We start from the raw sequence: 24440 nt of genomic DNA on the forward strand, positions 1-24440 counted from the left end.
ATGGCATTTGATTGAGCTTATAGAAATTAAAGTTTTATTTAAAAATGTTGTTTTCTCTTTGAAACCAGCATATTGCAATACTTTAATTGTTCCTGTTTTGTTATGTTTTACGGTTAAGTTCATAAACAGCATTTTAATTGTTGGATTTGTAACATGCATGATATTGTGAAATTGTCCAACAATGTATTTTCTGTTTTTTTTTCTTTATACAGATGCATGTGTTTGCCTGCGTGTACTCCCTCAATATTTTGGTTTTGCATCCTGATAACCAAAGTACCTCCATATATGCATGTACAGTGGAAGTCCGTTTTAATCCTAATCGCATGATCTTAAAAAAAAATATTGTAAAGTATCATTGTTTGTAAAAATTACTAAGCACTTTTAATGAAAGAAATTCATGTATTTTGACTTGTGGCAGGTGAAGCTCTAGACTACACTAGCAAAGCAACCAGTGTCTACTCTGCGATGATTACTGCCCCCTACTCTGAGATTCCTGCTGCTGGGTTTGGAGTAAATAGTACTTTAAGAACTGCAGATGGGATAGTTTATTCGTCAGTTGCTGCACCAGTTCCATCTACATATGCAATTACAACTCAACCAGGCTCCATCTTCAGCACTACTTTTACACCTACATCAACTGTGCAGGATCAGTCCTTAGTGCATTCATATGCCTTTGTTCCTACCACAGACCCAGGACAGATAGTTCCATTTGAGGCAGATCTATCTAAAGAGTTTTTCCCTACAGCTTTGGCTGACATCATAACTGGCTACCCAGAAATGTACTCAGACACCACCCTGGAAGCAATTGCTGCTTCTTTAGATGTTCTAGCTTCTTCATCAATATTCCCTGGCTTAGACAACACCAAGATGGCCCAGTATCAGATGGAGAGGGAGTTTCTAGAGTTAGAGAAGCTTAAGCAGCTATGTCTTGCTGAGGAGCTGGAGTGGGAAAGACAAGAAATCCATCGCTACCGAGAACAGGAGCAGTTTATGGTGCAAAGGGAACTTGAAGAACTTCAAGCTCTTAAACAACAGCTTCTTCTTCAGCAAGAAGAGGAACATCATGCCCACATGATGGCCCAGCAAGAGACCTATGCTCAACAGAAAGAGCAGTTGCAACAAATTCAACAACTCCAACTCCAACTCCAGCGGCAGCTAGATGAGCACTATAGCAGTACTGGTATGACTGGAAACCTTTTAGAAGCTAAATATGCAGGAGTGGGGGATAGTGGTCAGTACTGGCCCGTAAAGGATGAGTCTACACTTCCATCTACCGGAGCACAAACTGAACAATCCCATGAGCAGCTTTACATAGTAAAGCTTCAAGCTGACCAGGATCTAGGGAAAAAAATCCTTGACAGCGGTGTACAAACAGATGACGAAGACTCTGCAGAAGAGCAGCATATAGGAAGGAAAAAGAAGAGTAAAAGAAACCTCGATAACATCGCTCAGTCTGATGAGGACGATCAAGATGAGTGGGATGCCCCTACCAAAGTTCGACGCCGTTCTCGAAAGCATAGCAGCGATGGGAAACATGGCTCCAAGGTGTCTAGCATTGCCATCCAGACAGTAGCAGAAATTTCTGTGCAGACTGACCATTCCGGAACTATCAAACGACCCAATGTCCAAATGGACACAAAGGTAGAAATAATTAAGCACATATCAGCTCCAGAAAACTCTCACAGAGGTGGTAGTCTGAGTTGTCAAACAGACACAGAAAGAAGGCATTCACCTATCGAGGTTGGATATAGCACACAACTAACAGCAGATGTCCCCTCTAAAGCTAAAGTGCTGTACAGCCAAGTTTCTCCCCTATCACCAGAAAAGTCATATGGAGGGCAAAGAATGCTAACTGCTGACCCAACCAGATTCTCCTCTGGCCCTCGAAGTTTAAAGACTGGCCAGAAGTCTTTGTCAGATCCTAAATCTCTTAGTCCTTCTACAGAAGACAGAATTGGAGGATACTATGCAGATAGCTATGCTGTAAGTCCTTAATAGTTGTCTTGCAAATCAAAAAATAAAATTTTCTACCTTTATATTTTTTATTATTTTCATACTAATGTGTGATATGTTTCTGTGTTTTAGGGCCGTGGCTCTCCTGGTGGTAAGAAAGTAAAGCGAACCCTTCCAGAGCCCCCTCCTGAGGATGACTCTTTGGCAGGAAGATCAGGCTATAGCACCAACTCTGCTCGTCGCCGTCTTGCCCGCAGCACAACAATGGCACGGGCTAAGATTCTGCAAGACATAGACAAGGAACTTGATCTGGTGGAAAGGGAATCCTCTAAACTACGCAAGAAACAAGCTGAGCTTGATGAAGAGGAAAAGGAGATTGATGCCAAGTTGCGGTGAGGTGCTTCACATGTATACATAGAAACAACCAAGGGATATAGTGGGACTTGTTTCAAACCCTCTTACAATGTTGATTTAGGGGATAATAATCAGATCATAAAAAACAAGTGAACAGATACCATTTAATTAATCCGTCTTAAGCCATTTTTCTTACATTGATGTACATGATTCCCTTTTTACCTTAATAGCTTATGGGCTAAAAGACTGCCTTGACAACACTCAGTGAGACCTCTCCACTCTTACACATAGTAACAGGTACAAATGTGTGAGAAAATGGAACATTGTTTGGCTGTTTGAAGGTGTGTCTTGAGAAGTGTTGGTGCTTGAAATCTAAAACATTTTTCTGCCACTCTAGGTATCTGGAGATGGGTATTAACCGCCGCAAGGAGGCCTTGTTAAAGGAAAGAGAAAAGAGAGAAAGGGCATATCTTCAAGGGGTGGCAGAGGAAAGAGACTACATGTCAGATAGTGAGGTTGCCAACATAAGAGAAACTCGAGGGGAAGGGCTGGAGAGACCACGGACTGCTCCTCAGTCAGAATTTGATCAGTTCATTCCTCCCCAAACTGAAGCTGATTCCCAATACAATACACTTACAAGCCCCTACTCTCAATATGGTCAATATGTTTCACAGCCTCAAACCACTAGCCATTACACACAGCAAAATCTGTATCAGCAACAGTCCCTATACCACCATCAAGTGTCTCCTTACCAAACACTATCACTGTCCCATTCTCAGAATCAACCAAGCAGCTACCAGCATGCTTTGCTTTTGCAACAGGGAAAGCAGCGTCAAACCACCTTGTCTGATTTAGAGCCCAAAATTACCACCAACTATGAGGTGATGCGCAACCAACCTCTGCTCATTGTGCCAACTTCTACAGAAAGTGGCTATGGGGTTCCTCACATGGGCAGCAAGTATGGCAACTTGGATTTGAGGTTAGAAGAGAGAAGCATGGCCTCCAGTCCAATGTCAAGTATTTCTGCTGATTCCTTCTATGCTGATATTGACCATCACAATGCCAGGAACTACGTGCTTATAGAGGACATAGGTGAGCTCACCAAGGGCTCAACAGGACTTGGCAGTTCTGGCATGGGTTCTGGATTTAACCTCCCTGATAAAGAGCTATCAAAAGCAGACAGGCTACTCAGGGCAGCAGAAGCCAGGCGTACAGCAGAGGTAAAAATGTATTATTGTTTTCTTCTATTTCATACAGTTTTTGTCTTTTTACATGTTTAAATTTGATTATTGCACCATTTTAGATCATTTGGAATTGTGTCTCTATCGTTTTGATTACAAATTAAAAATTCATGAAAATGTTTCCTTTCTTAAAATTTGTTTGTTTTTACTTTTATTGTCCTCCTGTTATCATGATGGAGAAATCATCATATTGTTAAATATTTGTAAAAAATATATATATATATATATATATTTTTTTTTTTTTATTACATAAAAAAATTCTTACAGCACTTTTGCTGTACTAGATCAGGTTTGTACTTCCAGAACAAATATGTTTTCCAAACTAGTTCCAGCTTAGTAAGGTTGGAATTAGTTCCCCTTTGAATGGCAATTTTTCAGTATTTCTGCAGATTTTCAATTGGATATTAACATGAACTTTTGCTGTTATTCTAATAGATGAATATTCTTGGATACAACCCATAAACCTTTGTTGCTTTGGCTGTTTGTTTAGGGCCATTGTATTGTTGTCCAGTCCCTGACAGGTTTTCTTCCAGGAGAACTCTGTATTTACCAGCATCCATCTTTCCATTAACTGACCAGCTTTCCCGTTCTTACAAAAGAGCATCATCACCACACCACCGCCATGATTTGCATGTTGCCACACTAAAAAATACATTATTTTCTATCCACTTCACAATTATTAACTACTTTGTCATGGCCTATCAAATAAATTCTCCCAGAAAATACACTAAAAGTTTGACCTATTTGAAGAAATTCCAATAAATAATGTATAACATTTTTACTGAAATTATTTAATTCATTAACAGATCTTCACATATAACAAATACATATTTACATTTACCAATGAGTAAAATGTGCTCACACTGATATGCATTGCCTTGTTTCCATATTCTAGGTGGCGGAATTTTTGGGCTCAACACGCTATGGAAAAGGAGAAGACGATTCAATGGAGGAGCCCTATGAACTGAAGCTACTGAAGCAACAAATAAAGCAAGAGTTTAGGCGAGGAACTGAAGGACTAGAACATTTAACAGGCCTTGGCCTTTCCCAATATCTCTCGAGTGATAGTAGTTTTCGCCACTTCCCTAAAGGAGAGAAATATAGCATTGGAAGACTCACTCTTGAAAAGCAGGCTGCAAAGAATCTTCCCGCTGCTATGCTGTACCAGAAACAGATGAAGAACAAAAAGGCTTTGTTAGACTCCAAGGCCATCACAAAATTTTCCCCAATTCAGGAGAGTAGGGACCTTGAGCCTGAATTTGGTAGCTACATGGGATCTGGGGCTTCCTCTGTGTCTAATCTAGCAGCTAGAGCTAGGTTACTTCAAGACGAAATCACGTTTGGGTTAAGGAAAAACTTGTCTGAGCAGCAAAAATATTTGGGGTCTTCATTAGGAGCCAACCTTTCTGGTTCTCTTAACCTCGGCCAGTCTCTTAGCTTAGGATCCACTATCAGAGGCACCACTCAGGAGGATGGCACGTACCCAAGTGGCACTCGATCTCGTCCCTCTTCGCGTCCATCTTCTCGACCATCTTCTATATATGGTTTAGATCTGTCCATCAAAAGGGATCTGTCTAGTTCCTCGCTCAGACTTAAGACAGAGGGGGAAGTCCTGGATGCAGCATTTGCTCCTGGAGTCTCTAGGGCAAAACCTACTAGTTTGCCAATCAGCCAAAGTCGGGGCCGTATCCCCATTGTGGCTCAGAACTCCGAGGAGGAAAGTCCTCTGAGCCCAGTGGGGCAGCCTATGGGTATGGCTAGAGCTTCTGCTGGTCCCCTACCTCCAATTTCTGCTGACTCCAGGGATCAATTTGGCTCTAGCCATTCCTTGCCAGAAGTACAACAACATATGAGGGAGGAATCTCGGACACGCGGCTATGATAGAGACATCGCATTCATCATGGATGATCTGCAAGGTGCCATGTCTGACAGCGAAGGTAAATGGAGCCTGAGACTGTTGCAGCAATTCGACAGTGTGGACCTGCTTGTCATGCATGCTAATGCTGTGTGGTTCCATTGACTTTGTGCATAGACTGTCTCTTTTACAACTATCAGTGGTCCAATTTATCTTTTTTTTTATAATACTTTGTTATATTTTCCTCTGTCTTAGGAAAATTTATGGGAAAACTTGCATGTTTTTTTTTTTTCTTTTATAATATAACTAACTCACAAATACATAAAACTCTGAACCTGAGTTTATGTATGTTATAATTCAATTCTGTATACTTTTGATGTGTGATTTCATTTGCATGTTTTTTTTTCAAAGATAAATTATCACCCACATAAACACAGCCAATTTATTAAAGGAGCAATAAGTAAGATATTTATTGTAAAATCAACCTAAATCATTCTCGTTTGTGTTACTGTGTTAATGTTACTGGGATGGAAGTAACATTCACTACAACAATCGGTCCTCTCCATCAACAATGTCTTAGTCAAACTTTTCTCTTTTTAAACTTAGTGGACAAGAAAATTGAACAAAATACATCATATACCTATCCTGTGGAAGCAAAAATTCAGTGCAACAATGGACCGTCTAGTAAATGGCACATGTCCGTGAAAGGCAATGTGTATGTGTTGTTCTGATTTCAACTACTTTATGTCATTATTTCTTATTGTTCCTTTAACTACACATGTTTCCATGTTACAGCTGCCTTATTTTTATGAGAGCTTAAGACTTATGAAAGACATTACAAATACACAAAGGAAAGGAAATATTTAGTGAATGTTTGGCACATATATCTCATTACTTGAAATTGGTCACTTTAAATATTCATGTTAAATGGGACAGAGCAACATTTTAAAGTATTTTTTTAATCTTGAAATAACAACTTAAGAAGGATGATAAAAAGGTGTTAAGACAAACCTTTTTGACTTTAGCCTCACTCAAGGCTTTGGTGATGGAGCTGCTTCCACAATAAACCAGAGTATGTCTTTATCTGCAAGCATGACAAGTGAAATGTCTTCAAATGTACACCTACACTTACAATCATCATAACAAAATGATCTGAGGTTGGTCATCACTTCTTAGCAAAATTACTTTTGCTACTACTGTTTAATAACTCATAATCAATATCAGAAGCAGTGAAGAAGTAATCTGATATACAGACTGTCTTGTACATTTGTAACAAAAACACTGCCTTTATGGTAATGCAGTGACTATTTTTTAATATAGATTTTTGTGTAATTTAGTCATGTGTCTCATTTGTGTTGGTGTGTAGTGTTCAATTATTTGTTTCTGTATTTTGCATCCTTGCATGTTGTGTATTGGGTATTTTTCATTTCCATGTTAATAAAATTAATATTTTTGGCTTGTTGTTTGTTGCTGTGGATGTCATGTTGCGGTGTGAGATGTTCCTGTTTTCTAGTAATTGACAGCAAATATTGACATGGAAAATCCATCTACATAAATGTGTAATTGGTAGTGTTCCAATACTCTTGTCAAATATTTGAAAGGCTGTTATTAATACAACAGCCAAGAGAAATAAAAAAGCTTCGGAAAGCCAGAAGCCTCTTGAATAAGAGTATGTTTATACAAATTCCTGGATTGTGTACACTCAATGTTTATAGTCATACACATATGTGACAGAAACCCAAGTGGTGCACAATGGACACATTTTAAAGAAGGTAGTACTTACCATGAAACCATGTTAAAAAGTCTATCTGCCTTTATTGCAGCGCTAAGTGAGTCCATGCTGGCTTTAAACAGAGGTGATGCCAGAATCTTTCATGAAAGTATCAGACACGGTAGAGTATCCTACAATAGTTCTTAGACAAGTTCTAATATTATTAAGAATACTTTTTACAGTGACTCTTATGGCTTTAATGCTCTAACAAAAATGTGTAATTTTTTTCTGCCTGAATTTATCTTTCAGGCTAATACTATCACAGAGTGCCTTGCAAAGGTCATTTTCTCACATTTTCACATGTCACACAATTCTATATATTTTCAGTGGGATTATAAGTAAAATACCACCACAAAATAGTACTATTATTATTATTATTATTATTGCTATTATTATTAAGAGAAATTACGAATGGTTTTCAAATTTTCTTACAAATAAAAAACTGAAAAGTTTGACACATTTATATTCAACCGCCTTTATTCTGATACCCCTAAATAAAACATTACATAGGCCTGGGATTCATTTTAAGAGGTATTTAAAGCAGGGTTAGGACATAAAACAACTGTCCCAAGCTTTAAATGCTTCTCAGAGCACCCTTCAAACCATCATCTGAAAATGGAAACAGTATGGTAGAACTGCTAACAGTAACAGGTTTTGCTATGTCTCACCACCCAGGGTTCCATTGCACCAGGTGACAAAAACACTTAGTGGTGGGAGTCATTTGAACATCATCACTATTAATACCATTAATACCGTTTCAATACAGATTTAGTGAAATTTGGGATTTAGATTTAGTGAAAGTTTGATTGCTGAGATGAAAATAATTACAAATATTTTTTTTTTTTTACCAACAATTAGTTTCTTAGTAAATTATATCTTAGTATCTCAGCATCACTGAACACAACAAGCATTTTTTTAAATTAGCTTACCGCATTAATAATACTACCACCAAGCAGAAACTAACATGCAGAACAATAAAATGTTCCAGTTTTATTTTATAGAAGGGTATTTATTTTTTGTGCTTAGAATCTAGTGATGTAACATCAGTGGAACAGTGCAATTGATGTTGGTTAGAGAGGGCAGAAGGAGAGACTTGCCCAGGGGTACCATTTATGCAAGAACTGCCACTGACTGTCCGTCCACCTCATCTCGCAGCTCCCTCCTTCTTCCTAGCAGCTGTGAGACTCGATAACCATCACTTCTCCTAACTAACTCAATGAATTGTTAACATGCCTACTATTATTAGTACAGTGTTCCATATTTATGTAAATATATATATATATATATATATATATATATATATATATATATATATATTGCATTAGCAGCCAGTACAGTTAGAAAATTAGCTTAATTGCACATTTCTTAGAGTCTGAATATGCTGTTTTCCTTAACTTTTTTTTTTTTACTTTACAATGACCTCATTGTACCGTGTCATATACATTTGCATTATCGTTGCTATCTTTATGTGTATATGCGTCCTTCCATTTGCCAGTCACTTTGATGCTGACACACCTGAATTTGCCCTGTGAAGAGCAATTAAAGGACATTTTTCATCCTATTCTAAACTGGCCATTGAAAAATACAAGCAGCTGAGAGGTCCTTTGTAACTCTGGTACTGCTGTAGAGTAACATTGTTTTGGTGGGAGAATCATTCAACAAGACAACTATAGGTTATGCACTCCATAAATGTAAGTTACTAAAGAGTGGCAAGGAAAAATAATTTATTGTGAAATAGTATCAACAAATGTAGTTTAAGACTTGCAACAATCCATGTACTTAACACAGGAATCTTGTGGAAGAACATGCTTTGGTCACATGAGACCAACATGCAAAATGCCATGTATGCCAGAAAAACACTACACATCACCCTTAACACTCCATCCCTAGGGTGAAAGATGGTGGTGGGAGCATCATGCTGAGGGTATACTTTTGTTCAGTCAGAACAATAAAGCTTATCAGAGATGATGGATGGGGCAATACTAGCCAATCCAAGAAAAAAAAAAAAAACTTGTTATAAGCTGCAAAAGAATTTAGGTATATCTGCCTTTAAATAAGAGGTGCAAAGCTAGTGGACCTAAAAAAAGGACTTACAGATGGAATTTTTTAACTAGATCGGCTGAATATAAATGGGTGGCACACTTTTCTGATTATTATCTGTCAAAAATGTTGTACCCCCCCCCCCCCCCCCCCCCCCCCCCCCCCACACACACACACACACACACACACACACACACATACACATAAGAACAATACACTGTTTTGTGGTGGTCTATTACCTAAATCCCCAATCCCAAAATACATTGTTATACAACCATGACAAAACACAGACAATTTCATTGGGTCAGAATACTTTTTCAAGGCACTGTAATAGGAGTAATTACAAGCATGTATTCTACTGACTAGTGCTTTCAGTGCATGCGCCGAGCTATACTCTCAATACAAGTATTACCTTAACAAACGTTTGTGAGATAAGAAAGCATATCTTGAAAAAAAAAATTCTAAAAAACAAACAAACATATAACTTTGTACCCTAGCCGGAGGCCCAAACTGGAATATAGAAGGTGAGACAGCACTTGAATTCCATGTAGTTGCGTAGAGACTGTGACTCCATGCTATACATCATAATTCTGAATGGTCCACTTCTCTGGCTGATTCTGCAAACATACCAGACATGCTGGAATGAACCACCCTCTCACTAGTATATTGTGCATATCATTTAGCATACCTGTAGTATCTGACATCTTAGTTTTATTTTTGAATGAACCATGGTGAATTCAGTTTTTTCTTTTTTTTCAGGAATGTATTCTCTGTGGTTCTGTGACCATTCTGGCTCATTTTTAGTATTCATACTCATGCAAAACAAAAAAATAAGTGGCAAAATCATGCGTATATATGTGCACAAGTGTCCACAAAAACTTTGTTGAAAGCGCTACCACTGCTTTTTTTCCAAGACATGAAGTAGCTCATTCGCAGTCATCATTATTATCTTTGTTGAATCAGATCTCTGATCATATGATGACACTTATGCGTGCTGTGTTTAACCAGCCCATGTGTTGCTCTACTCTTATAGTTAGGATTTAAATTAAACATCTGTTAGATGGGTTTTTGGGGGTATTAAAGAACATTATCCTCAGAGTTTGTCAGGATTATGTCAACATGGTACAGAAATGTAGTTATACAGATTTGCAAACTAAACCCAGCAGTTAGAAAACCGTTCGTTTATTTTTAAGTTGATAAAAGAAGCTGTCTATGACAGAATGTTAATTAAAATAAGTTAAGTTTCTTAGAAAATTAAGACAATATTCAGAGCAGAGACCCTGTGAGGCATCAGGGGCATGCTTTAAAATTATTGCAATTTATTCTTTACATAGTATTTGAAATTCTAATTTGATTACACATATGGACATTTTAGATTGAACAGAACAGAGCTTAGACTTGCTTTCTTCTATCTAGAGAGAACAGATTAGAGATCTTCCTGCATTTTAGCAAATGGGGTTGGTGTGCAAGCAACTTATATTAAATAAAAAAGGTTTTCCCAACTTGAATGCTGGGTCGATCTCTGTCAAACAGAGCTTATAGAGAATTTGTCATTAGCTGTGAATTTGAATATGTAATTCTTTTAACAACTTTCTCTCCCTGTTTAGCTTACCACCTGCGTAGAGAGGACACTGATTGGTTTGATAAGCCAAGAGAAGGGCAGCCTCAGAGTGGACACATGTCGGACAGGAGGCAGGTATGGTCTAAGCTTCAGTTTTAGATTTCCCAAGTAAAGTTCTATATTTTTGTGTAAGCAATGACTTTTTTTGCATTAGTTTTTTGCAATAACATTCATAAAATCTTTTCTAGATGAAATTGGTTCCTTACACCTTCCCTCACACTCGCATCAAGCTTAAGCGAGACATGACAGACACAAGTATATCAGGTAAAGCACAAGAACACGGACACTCAAATAAAAAATGGGTTTTTGTACTTTCGATTTTCTTGATTACAATCTAGTTTTTACCTCAGGCAATGGACTTGGGGTCCGTGTGGTGGGCGGGAAGGAGATTCCAGGAAGCCGTGGTGAGATTGGAACCTACATCGCTAAGGTTATTCCTGGTGGCATGGCGGAACAAACAGGGAAAATTGTTGAGGGTAAGCAGAGAATGTAAAATGACCTTAACATGCCAACATGAGGAAAAGGGAAGTTAGAGAGCTTGTTAATCAATGACAAGATAATCAGAGAAGTATTACCTGGTCTATACATGCAAACTGTGTGAAAGTAACCAACCCCTTCAAGGAAGGCCCAATGATAATCAACTACTCAACATTTTTTATGCAAAATGAAGTGTAGTTTATTTTTTGTCTGTCCTGACTGTATATATTTATTTATGTGCAAAGTTTGCTCTCTTCACATTAATCTACTAAATAGATGTGAATGCACTTCTCGGAAATACTTAAGTAGTTATATGCTTGCCAGGAAAACTACAGTAAAATAGCAAGTACAATTTTCACAATTACCCTTAATTCTCAGCAAAATAAACCATAGACCAAGGACTGTACAAATTTCTTGTGGCTGCAAAACTGCCCAGTGTTGCAAGTCTGCAAAGTTTCTTGCTCAACTGGTAACATTTTAATCATTTTGAAAGAGTTGTATTGTAATTGACACTGTAGTGTACACAATTTCATCAACAGATAAGCTAGGTCATTACAGATCTGTTGGACATCAACAAAAAATATGTATATATAAATTTACATTTACATTTCAAGCAGCTTGGTAAAGTGACAAAACCAAAAAAATCTGTCAGAAGTTAGTAGTCATCACAGGAAAGCACATAAATAGTCATATTTTAACTATACAGACATATGAGCTGTTATACAGTGCAACACTGCAGTCCAAAGTATGTATATTATGCTCTTTAATCACTAACCTTTTTAGGAGCAATTTCAGCCTAAAATTGCATGCCTATTACAACTACATACTTATAAAGTATGAACACAAAATTTTATTTTGTGTAACTGAAAGATATACAATATTTGTCCACCACTATTGTAACTATGTCTGATTTTTTGGCAAATGAGCAAACAAAAAATCTAATTTCTTTGAATCTTACCCACATTTCTTTCTAAATAAATATTACAAAACACATTTACCCCCTGTATCATCAAAATGTACCATTGTTTACAGCATTATACGAAAATAACGTAACCAGTTATTGTGTTACAAAGACAAGCTTTACAAAATTCAAAAGGGGGGTCTCTCTAGTTTTAAGTGACAATGTACATGGGCAGTTTGAGCCAGTAGATGTTTGTTTCTTGTTCTTTTTTCCCCCTAAAAGAATCAAGAATTAAGAATCAAGAATCTTTTATTGTCACCATTTGTTACTATGGTGGAATTACCTTTGAGGCAGACACCAGCTTAGGATGTACACAGATAACATAACACAGAGACAGAACAGACTTAGTATTTACAGGATTTTTTGTATTACTCAGAGCATGCAAGTTCATATCAGAGTCCAAGAGCCCTGATATCAATCCCGTTGCAAATTATATGAGCCTTGTTACCTGGATTAGTCCCTCCTTCATGAATCTCAAGTAATGTTGTAATTTTGTGCTGTGATCTTGAGGCTTCATTTACAGAAATGTGTGATTTGATATTCCTGAGAATAAGAGTGTGTAAATAGACAACAGTAGTGTGATTGTAACATGCTGGACCACAAATTTCTCAGCAGTGGGCGATAGCCCTCATAGCTCTAGGAAAGAAGCTGTTTCTGAGTTTATTAGTTATGGATTTGATGCTTCTGAAGCGTTTACCTGATGGGAGAGGGGCAAACAGTGAGTTGCCCGGGTCGGTGGCTAAGTCCTTCCTCTCCTGCATTGTGCATCTCCCATACCATACAGTTATGCTGAGACATAAAACACTTTCTATTGTAGCAATGTAAAAGTTTTTTAGCAGAATGAAATGTCCAGTCCGTTTCAGTTTTTTGAGGGAGAAGAGTCATTGTTGGGCCTTTTTCACCAGGTGGGAGATGTTCATAGAACAGGAGAGGTTGGAGGATATGTGACTGTCCAGGAACCTGGTGCTGTCCACACGCTACGCCACCTCCCTTTGCATGCAGAGTGGAACGTGTTTAGTCTTCCTGGACCTCCTGTAATCTATTACCTCCTTGATCTTGCTCGTGTTCAGGATCAGGTTGTTCCTGTAGTAGGCCTCATCACTGAATGAGGTGAGACCCACCACAGTGGTGTCATCTGCAAACTTTACTACTGTGTTTATGAGGTGGATTACAGAACAGTCCTGGGTGAAAAGTCTGAAGAGAGCAAGGCTACAGACACAACCCTGCAGCGTGCTGGTGTTAAGGATCAGTGGGGCGGATGTGTGTTTCCCTATTCTCACCACCTGTGGCTTGTCGGTGAGGAAGTCACTGATCCAGCTTCCTCATATACCTCTGTACCACCAGGAGATGCAGTTCAGCTGACCTGAGAGGCTGAGAGGGCAAGTAGGGATGAAGAGAGATGGCATCCTTTATGTGTTGCAGGAGGATCCTCTTGAAGCTCTTCATGATGATGGTGCTCAGAGTAACAAGACAATAGTTGTTGAGGCAGGTGATGGTTGTTTTTTTGAAAACAGGCACAATGATGGATGATTTCAGGCAGGCAGGGACGATGAAGGGCTGCAGAGAGAGGTTGAAAATGACCTGGAAGACTCCTGCTAGGTGGTCAGCACAAAATGTAAATGTCCGATCTGACACCACGTCTGAACCTGCAGCCTTGCTGGTGTTGACCTAGGAAGAGGTTACTTGGTGGAACTGAAAGGTGAGAGGCTGATGGTGCTCCTCTGTCTGAAGGAGACATTTAGGGCCCATGCTGCTTGGAGATTCAAAGTGAGCAAAGAAGCTGTTTAAGATGTCAGGGATACCTGGGTCATTGCTGAGCTGTTGGTCGCTGTGCTAGTAGGCCGTGATGGTTCTGATGCCTCTCCACATGTTGCGTGGGTTGATATTGTTGAAGTGTTTCTTGATACGCTTTTTTCAATTCACTTCTAGCCCTGTTGTAGGTCAATTTGTCTCCTCATCTAAATGCTGCATCAGAGGCCCGCAGCAGGTACCACACCTTGCTGTCCACTTATGGTTTCTGGTTAGTAAACATACGATTGTCTTCGTGGGTAGGACAGCATCAGTGCAGAAGTGAATATAAGACAGCACAGATCATGTTTAACTTTCTAAGTCAGTGTCCTCTTTAAATAATTCCCAGTCTGTGTTTTCAAAACAGTCCTGTAGAGCTGAGCAGCTCTCCTCAGTCCAAACTTGAATGGTCTTGATCACAGGTCTGATTCTGCAGATCAGTGTCTTGTAGGCAGGGATCCACGTCACTCAATGTATAAAGCCCTCCACACCTGTGATTGGTTGGTTTCAGGAAAAAGGGCTCTATGGCAGCAGTTCCAGATTCAGTTCATTGTATAGCAAAGCGAAAGTGATGTTGAGCCTGGCTGGTCAGGCTACCTCTTGTGAACCAACTAGAAAACAAAAAAGAGCAGTGTCTCTCGTTGTTTAGTGGTGGAGTTTAAACATGTATGTCAACTGGGCCTACATTTGAGCTGTCAGGCTAATAAGAGCTTATAAGAGCATAACAACAAAACAATGCTGCCATTACATATATCGAGACAATCAGGGAATTTAAAAGAGGTACAATAGCAGAAGAGGGATTAAGTAACAGATTTGCTGTATAAAAGAAAATATCAGATATCAGAGATATTAAAAGCCCAAAATCTTTGACACAAATTTGATAAGAAGATCTACCTGAGTATACGTTGCTTCAATAATGTTTTCAAAGTAAAAGCCTCTGGAAGCAGGACACATTATTTTGGTCAACATTACACTGGTTGTGCAAACCTGAATTCTGTAAAAGAAAATGTGAAATTCATATAAAAAAACAATAATCTAAAATTCTAAATATATGTGAAAATATAACCACAAGCCCCTGTAGTCTGATTAACACCTCTTCCCACATTTTAACTTTTTGTGGATTTTTCCAATTAAATCAGTGTAAGCACATTACACTGTATTGTTCCCACACATACTTTTATGCAATGAAAACAATTGAACAAATGTCAATCACCAACCTGAAACAAGACCCCTGAGTATATCATGTAAATGTAACCAATTGCCTTACTTACATACACTAAAATGTATGTAAGTAAGGCAATTGGTAAAATAGATAAGCTTATCTAGGAAGTAAAGCAACTGATACTGAGCACCTTCTAATCATATGACTTTGTGAGCTAGTGTTTTTATATAGGTTAGGAAAAAAAAACACAGTCAACAGAAGCTTGAAATAAAAACCCTGAAAACTGAAACAGGCATTTTGTCTTTCACTTGGCTTGACACTGTCGCAGGAATGCAAGTGTTGGAGTGGAATGGAGTTCCTCTAACAGGGAAGACTTACGAAGAAGTGCAATGCATTATGGGCAAGCCTTGTGCAGAGGCGGAGCTCTGTGTGAGACTGTGAGTAACATGACAATGTTTATCCCCCTGTCTAATCTGTATTTTAATTTATTTTGTTGTGACAAGGGTTCTTTGCACATTTGATCAAAAGTCCTGTTCATCTGAATTATTCTAACTCTTCATCTGTCTGATTTTCAATGTTTGAGTTGTTATTACCAAGGCACGTCTTGTAATTCTATAATTGTATCTCTGGTTCCAAGCAGTGACCTTAATATGCTGTCTGACCCCGAGCACCCACAGGCTCTGGAGCACCATGTCCAGCTTAAGGCTGGTACGCATAAATAGTTATTGATGTACATATATGTGTGTGTTTACCTAAACTACATGAATACAGCATTAATTATGGTAATTTTTTCTCTCAGGAGGTGGCCAGAGATCCCCTGGTGTGGATCCTAAACAGTTAGCTGCAGAGCTCCAAAAGGTGTCCCAGCAGCAAACTCCTGAGATAGCAGGAACAGGACCTGGGGGCTTGGGGGTCCTCTCTGCACTAGAGCGTTCTGCCCTCCTTCACTCGGGCCCTGGGTCAGCAGCCTCCAGTGGGGTTCCAAGCCCTGGCCAGCCAGCATCACCTGCTATCAATAAGAAACAGCGACACAAGGTAGCTCACGTCTTAAAAGGCTGCTCACAGCAGCAGTGATCTGAGCTGTGTTTTTTAACGTGTCTTGTCTGGCAGTGTAGCATTAAGAATTGCTGTCTTAATGTCAAAGAGAGCCCAACAGATTTTACTTTCATAAGTGGAGCATTATTGCTTTTGCCATAGTGCTCTGCTTAATTATATATACACAAAAAGCTTTATTAGATTTTATTCTGGGGACTATTTCATGTCCAATGGACCCAGAAACAGGAAGGCAGAAGATAGAAAAGAAAAGAAAAAGATGAGACAAAATGCTAAAAGGAAGAAAATGTGAAAAACAAAAGAGGAGAGTAAAAGTAGAGAGCACTGTAACATTCTCTGAGTCTGCTTCTACACCTGCAAAGAGATATATAAAACGAAATGGCAAAACAAACTAATAAAGTATTACAGGTATAAACAACCAACACCTTGATACAGTCACTGAAGAATACAGATTATTATTTAATATGAAATGTGTAAAGTGACAGCTAAAGATAATAATTGGGGTTTTCTGTATAAATGTGAATCTGTAAGCACCTGAATCTGAGCCACTTTAAGTGTTTGCGAGAGTGCCTTGTGTATGTAAGGTTTATCCTTAATAGTGATTATGAGGAACCATAATCACTCCCCAGAGCACCTAGGCAGACGCCGGGGAAACCAGAACCTGAGATGTCCCAGGAGAGGGGGCACCCCAAACCCAACCTAACAAAAAGACAAACAGAAAACCAGGTACACAGTCACATTCACATGTTCCCACCCTAATGCCCCCACATGCAAACACTCCTACACATAAAAAAGGGACTCTGTACACACACCTACACTCCCCACACACATCCTATATTCCCAGGTCCAGGCACCGGCACCCCAGATGGGTATCCAGCCCCCAAACCCAGGAGGTGAACCCTATCATCAGGATGCGGGGGGCGGGAGAGAGACCAACACAACCTGAGCCTACCCGGTCGTGCCCTTACACCTCACCCTGATCCCAGCCTAGACGATCAACTCAAATGTCATGTTATTTCATGTTGTTCTGAAGTGTATGTGAATGGAGGCACAGGAAGCCACCGGGGTGAGGGCTACACAATACACAGGCTGGGTTCACCCCACCCCCACCCCCTCCCTTCCCCCCACTAACAGAATGCACTCCCTGAAGGGGAGAGCATCTGCCGTGAGATGTTAATGTCCATACCTCCCTCCCAGCCCGACAGGCCCCAAGGCCCACTAGCGCACCAGAGTTCCTGGGTAGGGCCAGACACCCGGGTATGCACTGGTCCAAACCCCCAGCAGCATACTCCACAGAACCCAAGCCCTTGCCAGGACACCCGCCCAAGGGCAACACATCCAAGGAACCCCGAGACCCAGACCCACCAGGAGCAGCACAGCTACCAGGCGAGTAACCCACGTCCGCTAGCACAGAAACCCCCAAGAGAATCGTAAGTGGTCACCGGAGGCCGCCTCGAGGCCCCCAAAGCACCACCCCAGACCCTGGTGCTGGACCCACCAGAACCCCCCCCCCCCCCACATGTTCCCAAAACCCAGGCACCCCCCCAATCAGCTGCTACACCCCTGAGGGCTGACATGTGCAACATTCCTCCACTCTCACTAGTGATCTGATGTTTTTAATTGAAATGAGAAAATTCAAAACAAGCGCAATAAGTTTACACTGCTGTGTATTTTTTTCCTTATGTCATACTAAAGTGTTTCAGATCATCAAATGAATATAAACGTCAGACAAAAATGTAATAAAAATACAAAATGTCCCCTAAACCAAATAACGACCATGAGATGCTTGCTATAACTGGCAATTATTTGCACATTATTTGAATAGTTGTTTAATTAAGCCTAATTGCAGCGTTTTTGAGCAGGAATGACCAGTTTAACATCATACCAAAGCATCTCATTTGGATTTAAGTTCAGACTCTTACTTGGCCACTCCAAAGCCTTCCTTTTTCAGTTTTTCTGTAGCTATCCGGAGATGGACGTCCTGGTATGCTTTGGATCATATATAATCCAATAAAAAACATGTATAGTATTTATTCCTTGAAATTGATTTCTGTAATGGAATTACCCTGCTTGAATAATAAAGTTTTTGGAATCTGAATCCAATTGCCCTGTTGCACATTTTCTGTTGAACAATAGAATTCAGGGTTCTACAAAATTAAAGCAAGTTACCCGGGTCCTGAAGATGCAAAGCAGCTTGAGAATGTCACACTAACACAACCATGTTTCACGATATGTGTATGACCTTTCACAAAAATTCTGTTACTTTTACACTGGATCTAACAGAACTTTCAGAAAGTTTAGCTTATGTTCCAAAGAATGTTTTCCACAAAGCACTGGATATCATCAAGATGTTTTTTTTCTGTTAAATGTGACATACTGTAGGTTTGTTTGTTTGCTATGGTTAACCACAGTGACAATTTTTTGCCAAGTCTTTTTTTTATTGAATAAAGAACGCTGAGATGGCCAGTGCTTTAGAAGTTGTTCAGATAATTTTTGTGACCCCATGGACGAGCTTTCAATTTAAGTTGGCCACTCGTGGAGAGGTTCACCTTTGTCCATTTTTTTTTCTCCTTTTGAAGATAATGGCCATCACTGTGATTTGTTGCATCTCCAAAAATTTTAAAATTGCTTAACAACCTTGTCATGACTAATATGTCAAACATGTAGCTTTTCATTTGTTCTTGATTTTATTTTATTTTATTTTTTTCAGATCTGGTCATTATGTGTTATGTTTTAACCAACTTCTTGTTATCTCACAGTAACTTCTTGATTCTACTGGCAATAGTCTGGATGTGACTAGAGAAATTTAACAAAACTTTATGAAAAGTGTGTAAAATCACACTTAATTAATGATTTCAAATATGAATTGAAAGCATTTATCTTAACTCTGTTTAGCTATTTTTAAATATTAAAAACATTTTGATGATCCAAAACAGAGGAAATCTATAAGGTTTCAAATAGCAAGGAGGCTTAAATTGGAGGCAACCGGACTTTCACTCCTAATGAGAACAGGAATAATCTCCCATGGACTAAGCAACAAAATCTAATTAGCAAGATTGTACAGGGTTTGAATATTGGCCTATTGGTTTTTCTGCATGGCGTTTAGGCAGGCATGCTGTGGTATATGGAATCATGTGTATCCATGCTCTCTTGTTATTGATAGTGTGTTGATATTTTTCCAATTTTTTGGCTAGTCAGGCCCAAAATAAGTAACTAATGCATTTGATGACACATTCAATGAGAAATACTGTAATGATAACAGGAATAATCTCCCACGGAATAAGCAACCAGTCTTTGTCTTAGAGTGTTATTAAAAACAACAGTGCACCAACGACAGGTTGCTCAAGTGCGAGCCACCAGAATTGACAAAGACTCCTGGATAGGTGTCCAGTTGCCTCCGATTTAAGCCTGTTTGCTGTTGCGATGACCCAGATAACTAAGAATTTGCACATGCAAGGTTTCAAATAGATTTCTATAGTACTGTGTGAAAGGATAGTAAGAAGTATAGCCGTAGTCATTAAGACAATATAATACAGCAATAAAAGATACCAGTTCAAGTGCATGTTGAGTATCATTGAATGAATGAACAATTAGTATATAAAACGGCATGGCATAACCACACTACTATGCCTTTCTTCTGTAACTTTGCTGGATTTTTTTTCCCCAGCGAATTACACTGCTCAGATGGTAAAATCACTTCATAGGTTTTTAGGCCCAGTGACAGGCAACCTCTGTTAATACTTGGTGGCATATGATGATTTTCCTTTGTAGGGCAATTCAAGATGTGTGTTTGTTTGAATAATTAATTAATTCATAATTTATAATAAGGATAAAATAGTCACTTTTTCACTCCATTTTTTTTTCTTAGCCAACAGAGGTGATGAAAACACCTCATCCCATCACTGGAGAAATTCAGGTAGTAAACATATTCTGAAAACAAATTGCCATTTCTATTTTGATTTTATTATTCTAGGTTCAAATAGAAAAAAATAGTCCAGCAGTATAATTCATCTCATGCCCCTCTGTCTTTTTCCCACAGCTTCAGATTAACTATGACAGAAATCTGGGAAACCTGATTGTACACGTACTGCAGGCAAGAAACTTGGCCCCCCGAGACAATGACGGTTATTCGGACCCCTTTGTGAAGGTCTACCTTTTACCAGGGAGAGGGTGAGCTCTAAAAGGACCTCAGTTTTCACTGAGGTCTTGTCTGTGTTGCCTATTTGATTTCAAGTCTGTCTTGTTTTCTCTCCCCCAGTTTTTTATGACTTTGTAAGTCTTCTGTATAACACTGACTAACCACTTGAGTTTGTCCGGGTGAAGGACATGATGATATGAGGCAGTCTTTTGCACTGCATTCCAGATTTATTTGGATTTTACAAATTTCAAAATTGCCCAAAGCATTTTATATAGATCTAGGTTGTGGAATTTGCTTCATTAGCTACATATGGTCCTTGCATAGGCCTATGCATCCCTTGAACTGATTTGTCTCATTACAATCCCAAACTTCTATATGTTATATTAGGAATGTATTTGATAGAGCGACGCAAAATTGCAAAATGATTAAAGATAATTTTTTAATGTGTATGTGGTTTTAAGAGCCTCATGCTAACTCTAGAGGAGCTGCGGAAATTTACAACTCAAGTGGGAGAATATGTTGACATAACTAATATGTCCCAACTCTGGTTTTCATGGAAGAGTTGCATAAATAAGTTGCACGAAAGTACCATTTTAGTGTGCTACAAGTCCTATAGCAAAGATGAGGTAGAAACTGCTACATACAGCAACAGCTCCAATGGACTGCTTTAGATCAAAGCATATTAATGTCTTAGAATTGTCCCATAAAAGTTCAGGCTGAAATCCAATTTAGAATATGTGACATGCATCAAAAACTTCTGGTCTCACTGACCTTGAGCTATTTTACAAAAGAAAGCAACAATTTTCACTCTCACAGGTACTCCCTAAAAACATGCAGCTGTTGTTGCAGTGATGTTGATTCTGCAAAATATTAACTAGCCACGGATGAAAAAAAATGCACAGAATATTTTTCATATTTTTCAGACTATGACAGAAAAAAAAAAAAAAAAAAAATATATATATATATATATATATATATATATATATATATATATATATATATATATATATATATTCAAAATATATCCATACCTACACTGTGCAGTTATGCACTACTGTCTGTTGACTTCACATAAAATCCAAAAAAAACACGTCATAATGTGTGACTGTGACATGACATTGGAAAAGTTCCAAACCAGTGAAACCATCTTTCCTAATTTAGCCACTGTAACTTGCCCTACTGTTTCCAGAGTTCCTCCTCTTTTGTCTGCTCCACTCTCTTCTCAAGAGCTCATGAATAACGAGAATGGATCAATAAGGCCTTTAGTTGCTCTGTAACAATATCCATTCTTAGATAATGACCCCATCAGGTCTGTTTACGAGATTACACTCGCTCTCTACCTGCAGGTTCAGTTGAAAAACAAAGCTCATTTAGAGAACTGTTGGTTTGAGGAGCATGTGTAGATTCATTTATGTGACATAAGCAGAACAGAGTACATCCAGTGTATCTCAGCCGCAATTTAGATTCATTGTCAGAGTTTTTCAGCTCTTATCAGACATATAATTTGGACACAAAACAAGCGATGCATAATGCAGAAAATATCGATTGCCTCAGATCTCTATCCTTTACTGCTTTTTCTTTGCGCACTCTGGGCTTCTCTGACTGTTTTTCGTATTTTTTTTGTTTGCCTTTCTTGTTTGTGAAATCTGCCCTCCTCATCCTCTTCTGGACTCCCTCAGCCAAGTCATGGTTGTCCAGAATGCAAGGTAGTGTGGTGCTGATCTTTTCTTTTCAGTTGATATATTTTATTCTTTTGGGGATGTCTTTCTAGTGGTTTTCCATCCTTCTGTTGTGGCCTTTGTTGTTTGTCCAATTATATTCTTTGTTTCACTCTATGTGACAACACATATCACTGCATTATCACTCCATTCTGTGGTTCTTACTCTCAAAACTCCTAAATTCTAATCTTTGACTTTTTGATTCCATAAAAGCATCCTGGTCAAAATAAACAGCAATTCTGTTTGTTTCTGAAGTCACACTGAGTGTTGACCATTTAACAAACATTTACAAATCTAATCCATAACCTAAGTATATTGGTACCAGTAAATGTTTGCTGGTAAGTGTATTATTAGCTAGTTATTAATTTGAATTCAATTCTGACAACTTTTATTGCTGTATGTCATGAATCATCAGTGCTGATAACAAGAGAAGGATCAAGTATGCCCAGAAGACCACAAACCCAGAATGGAACCAAACTGTCATCTACAAGAACATCCATTTGGAGCAGGTATTCACCACATGTACACATATACACTCATGGAGTTATTTTGGAGTTAGACTTAGTGCTCCAGCTCACTTTGAGCAATGATAGTGTCCCAGCCTGATACCCATCCAACACAGATTCAGTGATTCTAGGTTGTTTTTAGCATCCCCATGAAGCATTTTATTAGCACTTATAAAACACAAGTGAAGTACAAATTTCAGCTCCCACACAGTCTATAGCTTAGTGGTGATGATGATTAACAGTTCATCTCTGTTTGCACATAAATGCACATCGGAATATATCCAATGTGACTCACTCTTTCAGCGCTGAATAAATAAATCCTATGTCTAGATTTCAATACCCGACATGTTTGACAAAATTTCACAAAACGACAAAGAAACATACGTAGCTATACAATTATAAACATAGATTCTTCACTGTCACTTACTTATGGAGTGGGTGCGTCTCAGCCTGTGACCATCTGCCTTCTTTCCTTCTCCCTATCCAGTTAAAGAAAAAGACACTGGAGGTAACAGTGTGGGACTATGACAGATCCTCCTCTAATGACTTTCTGGGAGAAGTAAGTTTTTCTAAAATCTTATTAATATTTAACATTTATGTATCTCAGACATAAGGTTTTTGTTATCTTTGTTTCACATATCTTTTCTTAATGGTTTCTCTTTTTAAATTGTATTAGTGTCTCTTTTTTATTAATTCTAAGGTCACCCTTGTCTTCATGCTTCAGAATTGGTTTAATCAGTGGTACTTCTTATGGGCTGTACAAAATGCAGCACGCATCACACAAGTAATGCTATTTTACTTATGCACTACGTTAACAGTTCTTATGCCTTTGTCACACGTCTGTGTATCTGACTTGTGTTTCCTTGGCAAATGGAGACATGCAACTTTAAATACTGTGTCAGGCTTACTTTCTATTTAGCTGATCTACTATGATTTCATTGAGCTACAGATAAACAAGCCTGACACAGAATTTGTAACTTGGTAAGAAATTAAACAGCTTTAGCACCACAACTCCAGACACCCCACATATATTGGTCATATGAGCCACAGAATAAAAAAAAATATTTTGCGAGTATCAGACAATAACTCATAACTCAAGTTAATGTCATGCCGTGCTAAGCAGATGGTCTGACAGCAATAATGAAGGCTCATTTACTTCAGTGAGCCGAATGCTTGAACTGGCTGTTATGGCAGGGAATTTGTCCTTATTTTAATTTAGTGAATAATTATTTGACCACTTTATGGCACTCATACAGTCTATATAATTTGATATTCCAATCTGAGATAGTCAGGTAATCAGTATGATAACGAAAAAAAGTGATGATTCATCCTACACAGCAGGACACAGTAGAACATTGTAAAGGATACCATGTCTAATACACACAAATAAAACAGATATTTTATATATGTATCAGGACTTTATGTGTCAAAAGATGGACTTGTTTGGACATGTGAAGATGTGCCAGTACATTATTGTGACTAATAGCTTCATAGAACTAACATACAGCCTGCCAGACAAATGACCACAGATGAATAGCATAACTGCCCATCTCACATGATATTCTTAATTGTCAGATACAAAAACTACACAATGCTAACCTTGCCTACAAGATTATTCTTGCAGTATTTGTGTGTTCTCACAAACACACGAGAATCCATCTTGTACCGCTCCGGCTTCAACCGTATGTGTCCAAACCAAAAACGGTTAGAGCCAATCACATTCCAGTATTAAGGTTTAAGGCAGGACCTATGATTGCAACAAAAGCAAGAGAGACTGAGCCCACAACCAAACCAACTTAAAC

At 38.6% G+C, this 24440-nt stretch overlaps 1 protein-coding gene across 1 annotated transcript in view; it reads left to right on the forward strand.

The window, feature by feature from the left end:
* The first annotated feature begins 277 nt into the window (after positions 1-277).
* pclob (piccolo presynaptic cytomatrix protein b) overlaps positions 278-24440 on the forward strand; it is a 36153-nt gene continuing 11990 nt past the window's right edge. Inside the window, exons 1-17 of the mRNA XM_036150461.1 lie at positions 278-1983; positions 2086-2345; positions 2705-3527; positions 4444-5485; positions 7227-7295; positions 9712-9738; positions 10822-10910; positions 11024-11099; positions 11186-11311; positions 15552-15660; positions 15861-15931; positions 16023-16258; positions 20145-20192; positions 20316-20446; positions 22094-22120; positions 22548-22641; positions 23126-23197. Coding sequence (XP_036006354.1) covers positions 466-1983; positions 2086-2345; positions 2705-3527; positions 4444-5485; positions 7227-7295; positions 9712-9738; positions 10822-10910; positions 11024-11099; positions 11186-11311; positions 15552-15660; positions 15861-15931; positions 16023-16258; positions 20145-20192; positions 20316-20446; positions 22094-22120; positions 22548-22641; positions 23126-23197 — 4818 coding nt within the window. The 5' untranslated portion in view covers positions 278-465. The remainder of the gene's footprint in view (positions 1984-2085; positions 2346-2704; positions 3528-4443; positions 5486-7226; positions 7296-9711; positions 9739-10821; positions 10911-11023; positions 11100-11185; positions 11312-15551; positions 15661-15860; positions 15932-16022; positions 16259-20144; positions 20193-20315; positions 20447-22093; positions 22121-22547; positions 22642-23125; positions 23198-24440) is intronic.

This window comes from Fundulus heteroclitus, chromosome 2 (assembly GCF_011125445.2).
Source record: "Fundulus heteroclitus isolate FHET01 chromosome 2, MU-UCD_Fhet_4.1, whole genome shotgun sequence".
In the NCBI taxonomy this organism is placed as follows: Eukaryota; Metazoa; Chordata; class Actinopteri; order Cyprinodontiformes; family Fundulidae; genus Fundulus; species Fundulus heteroclitus.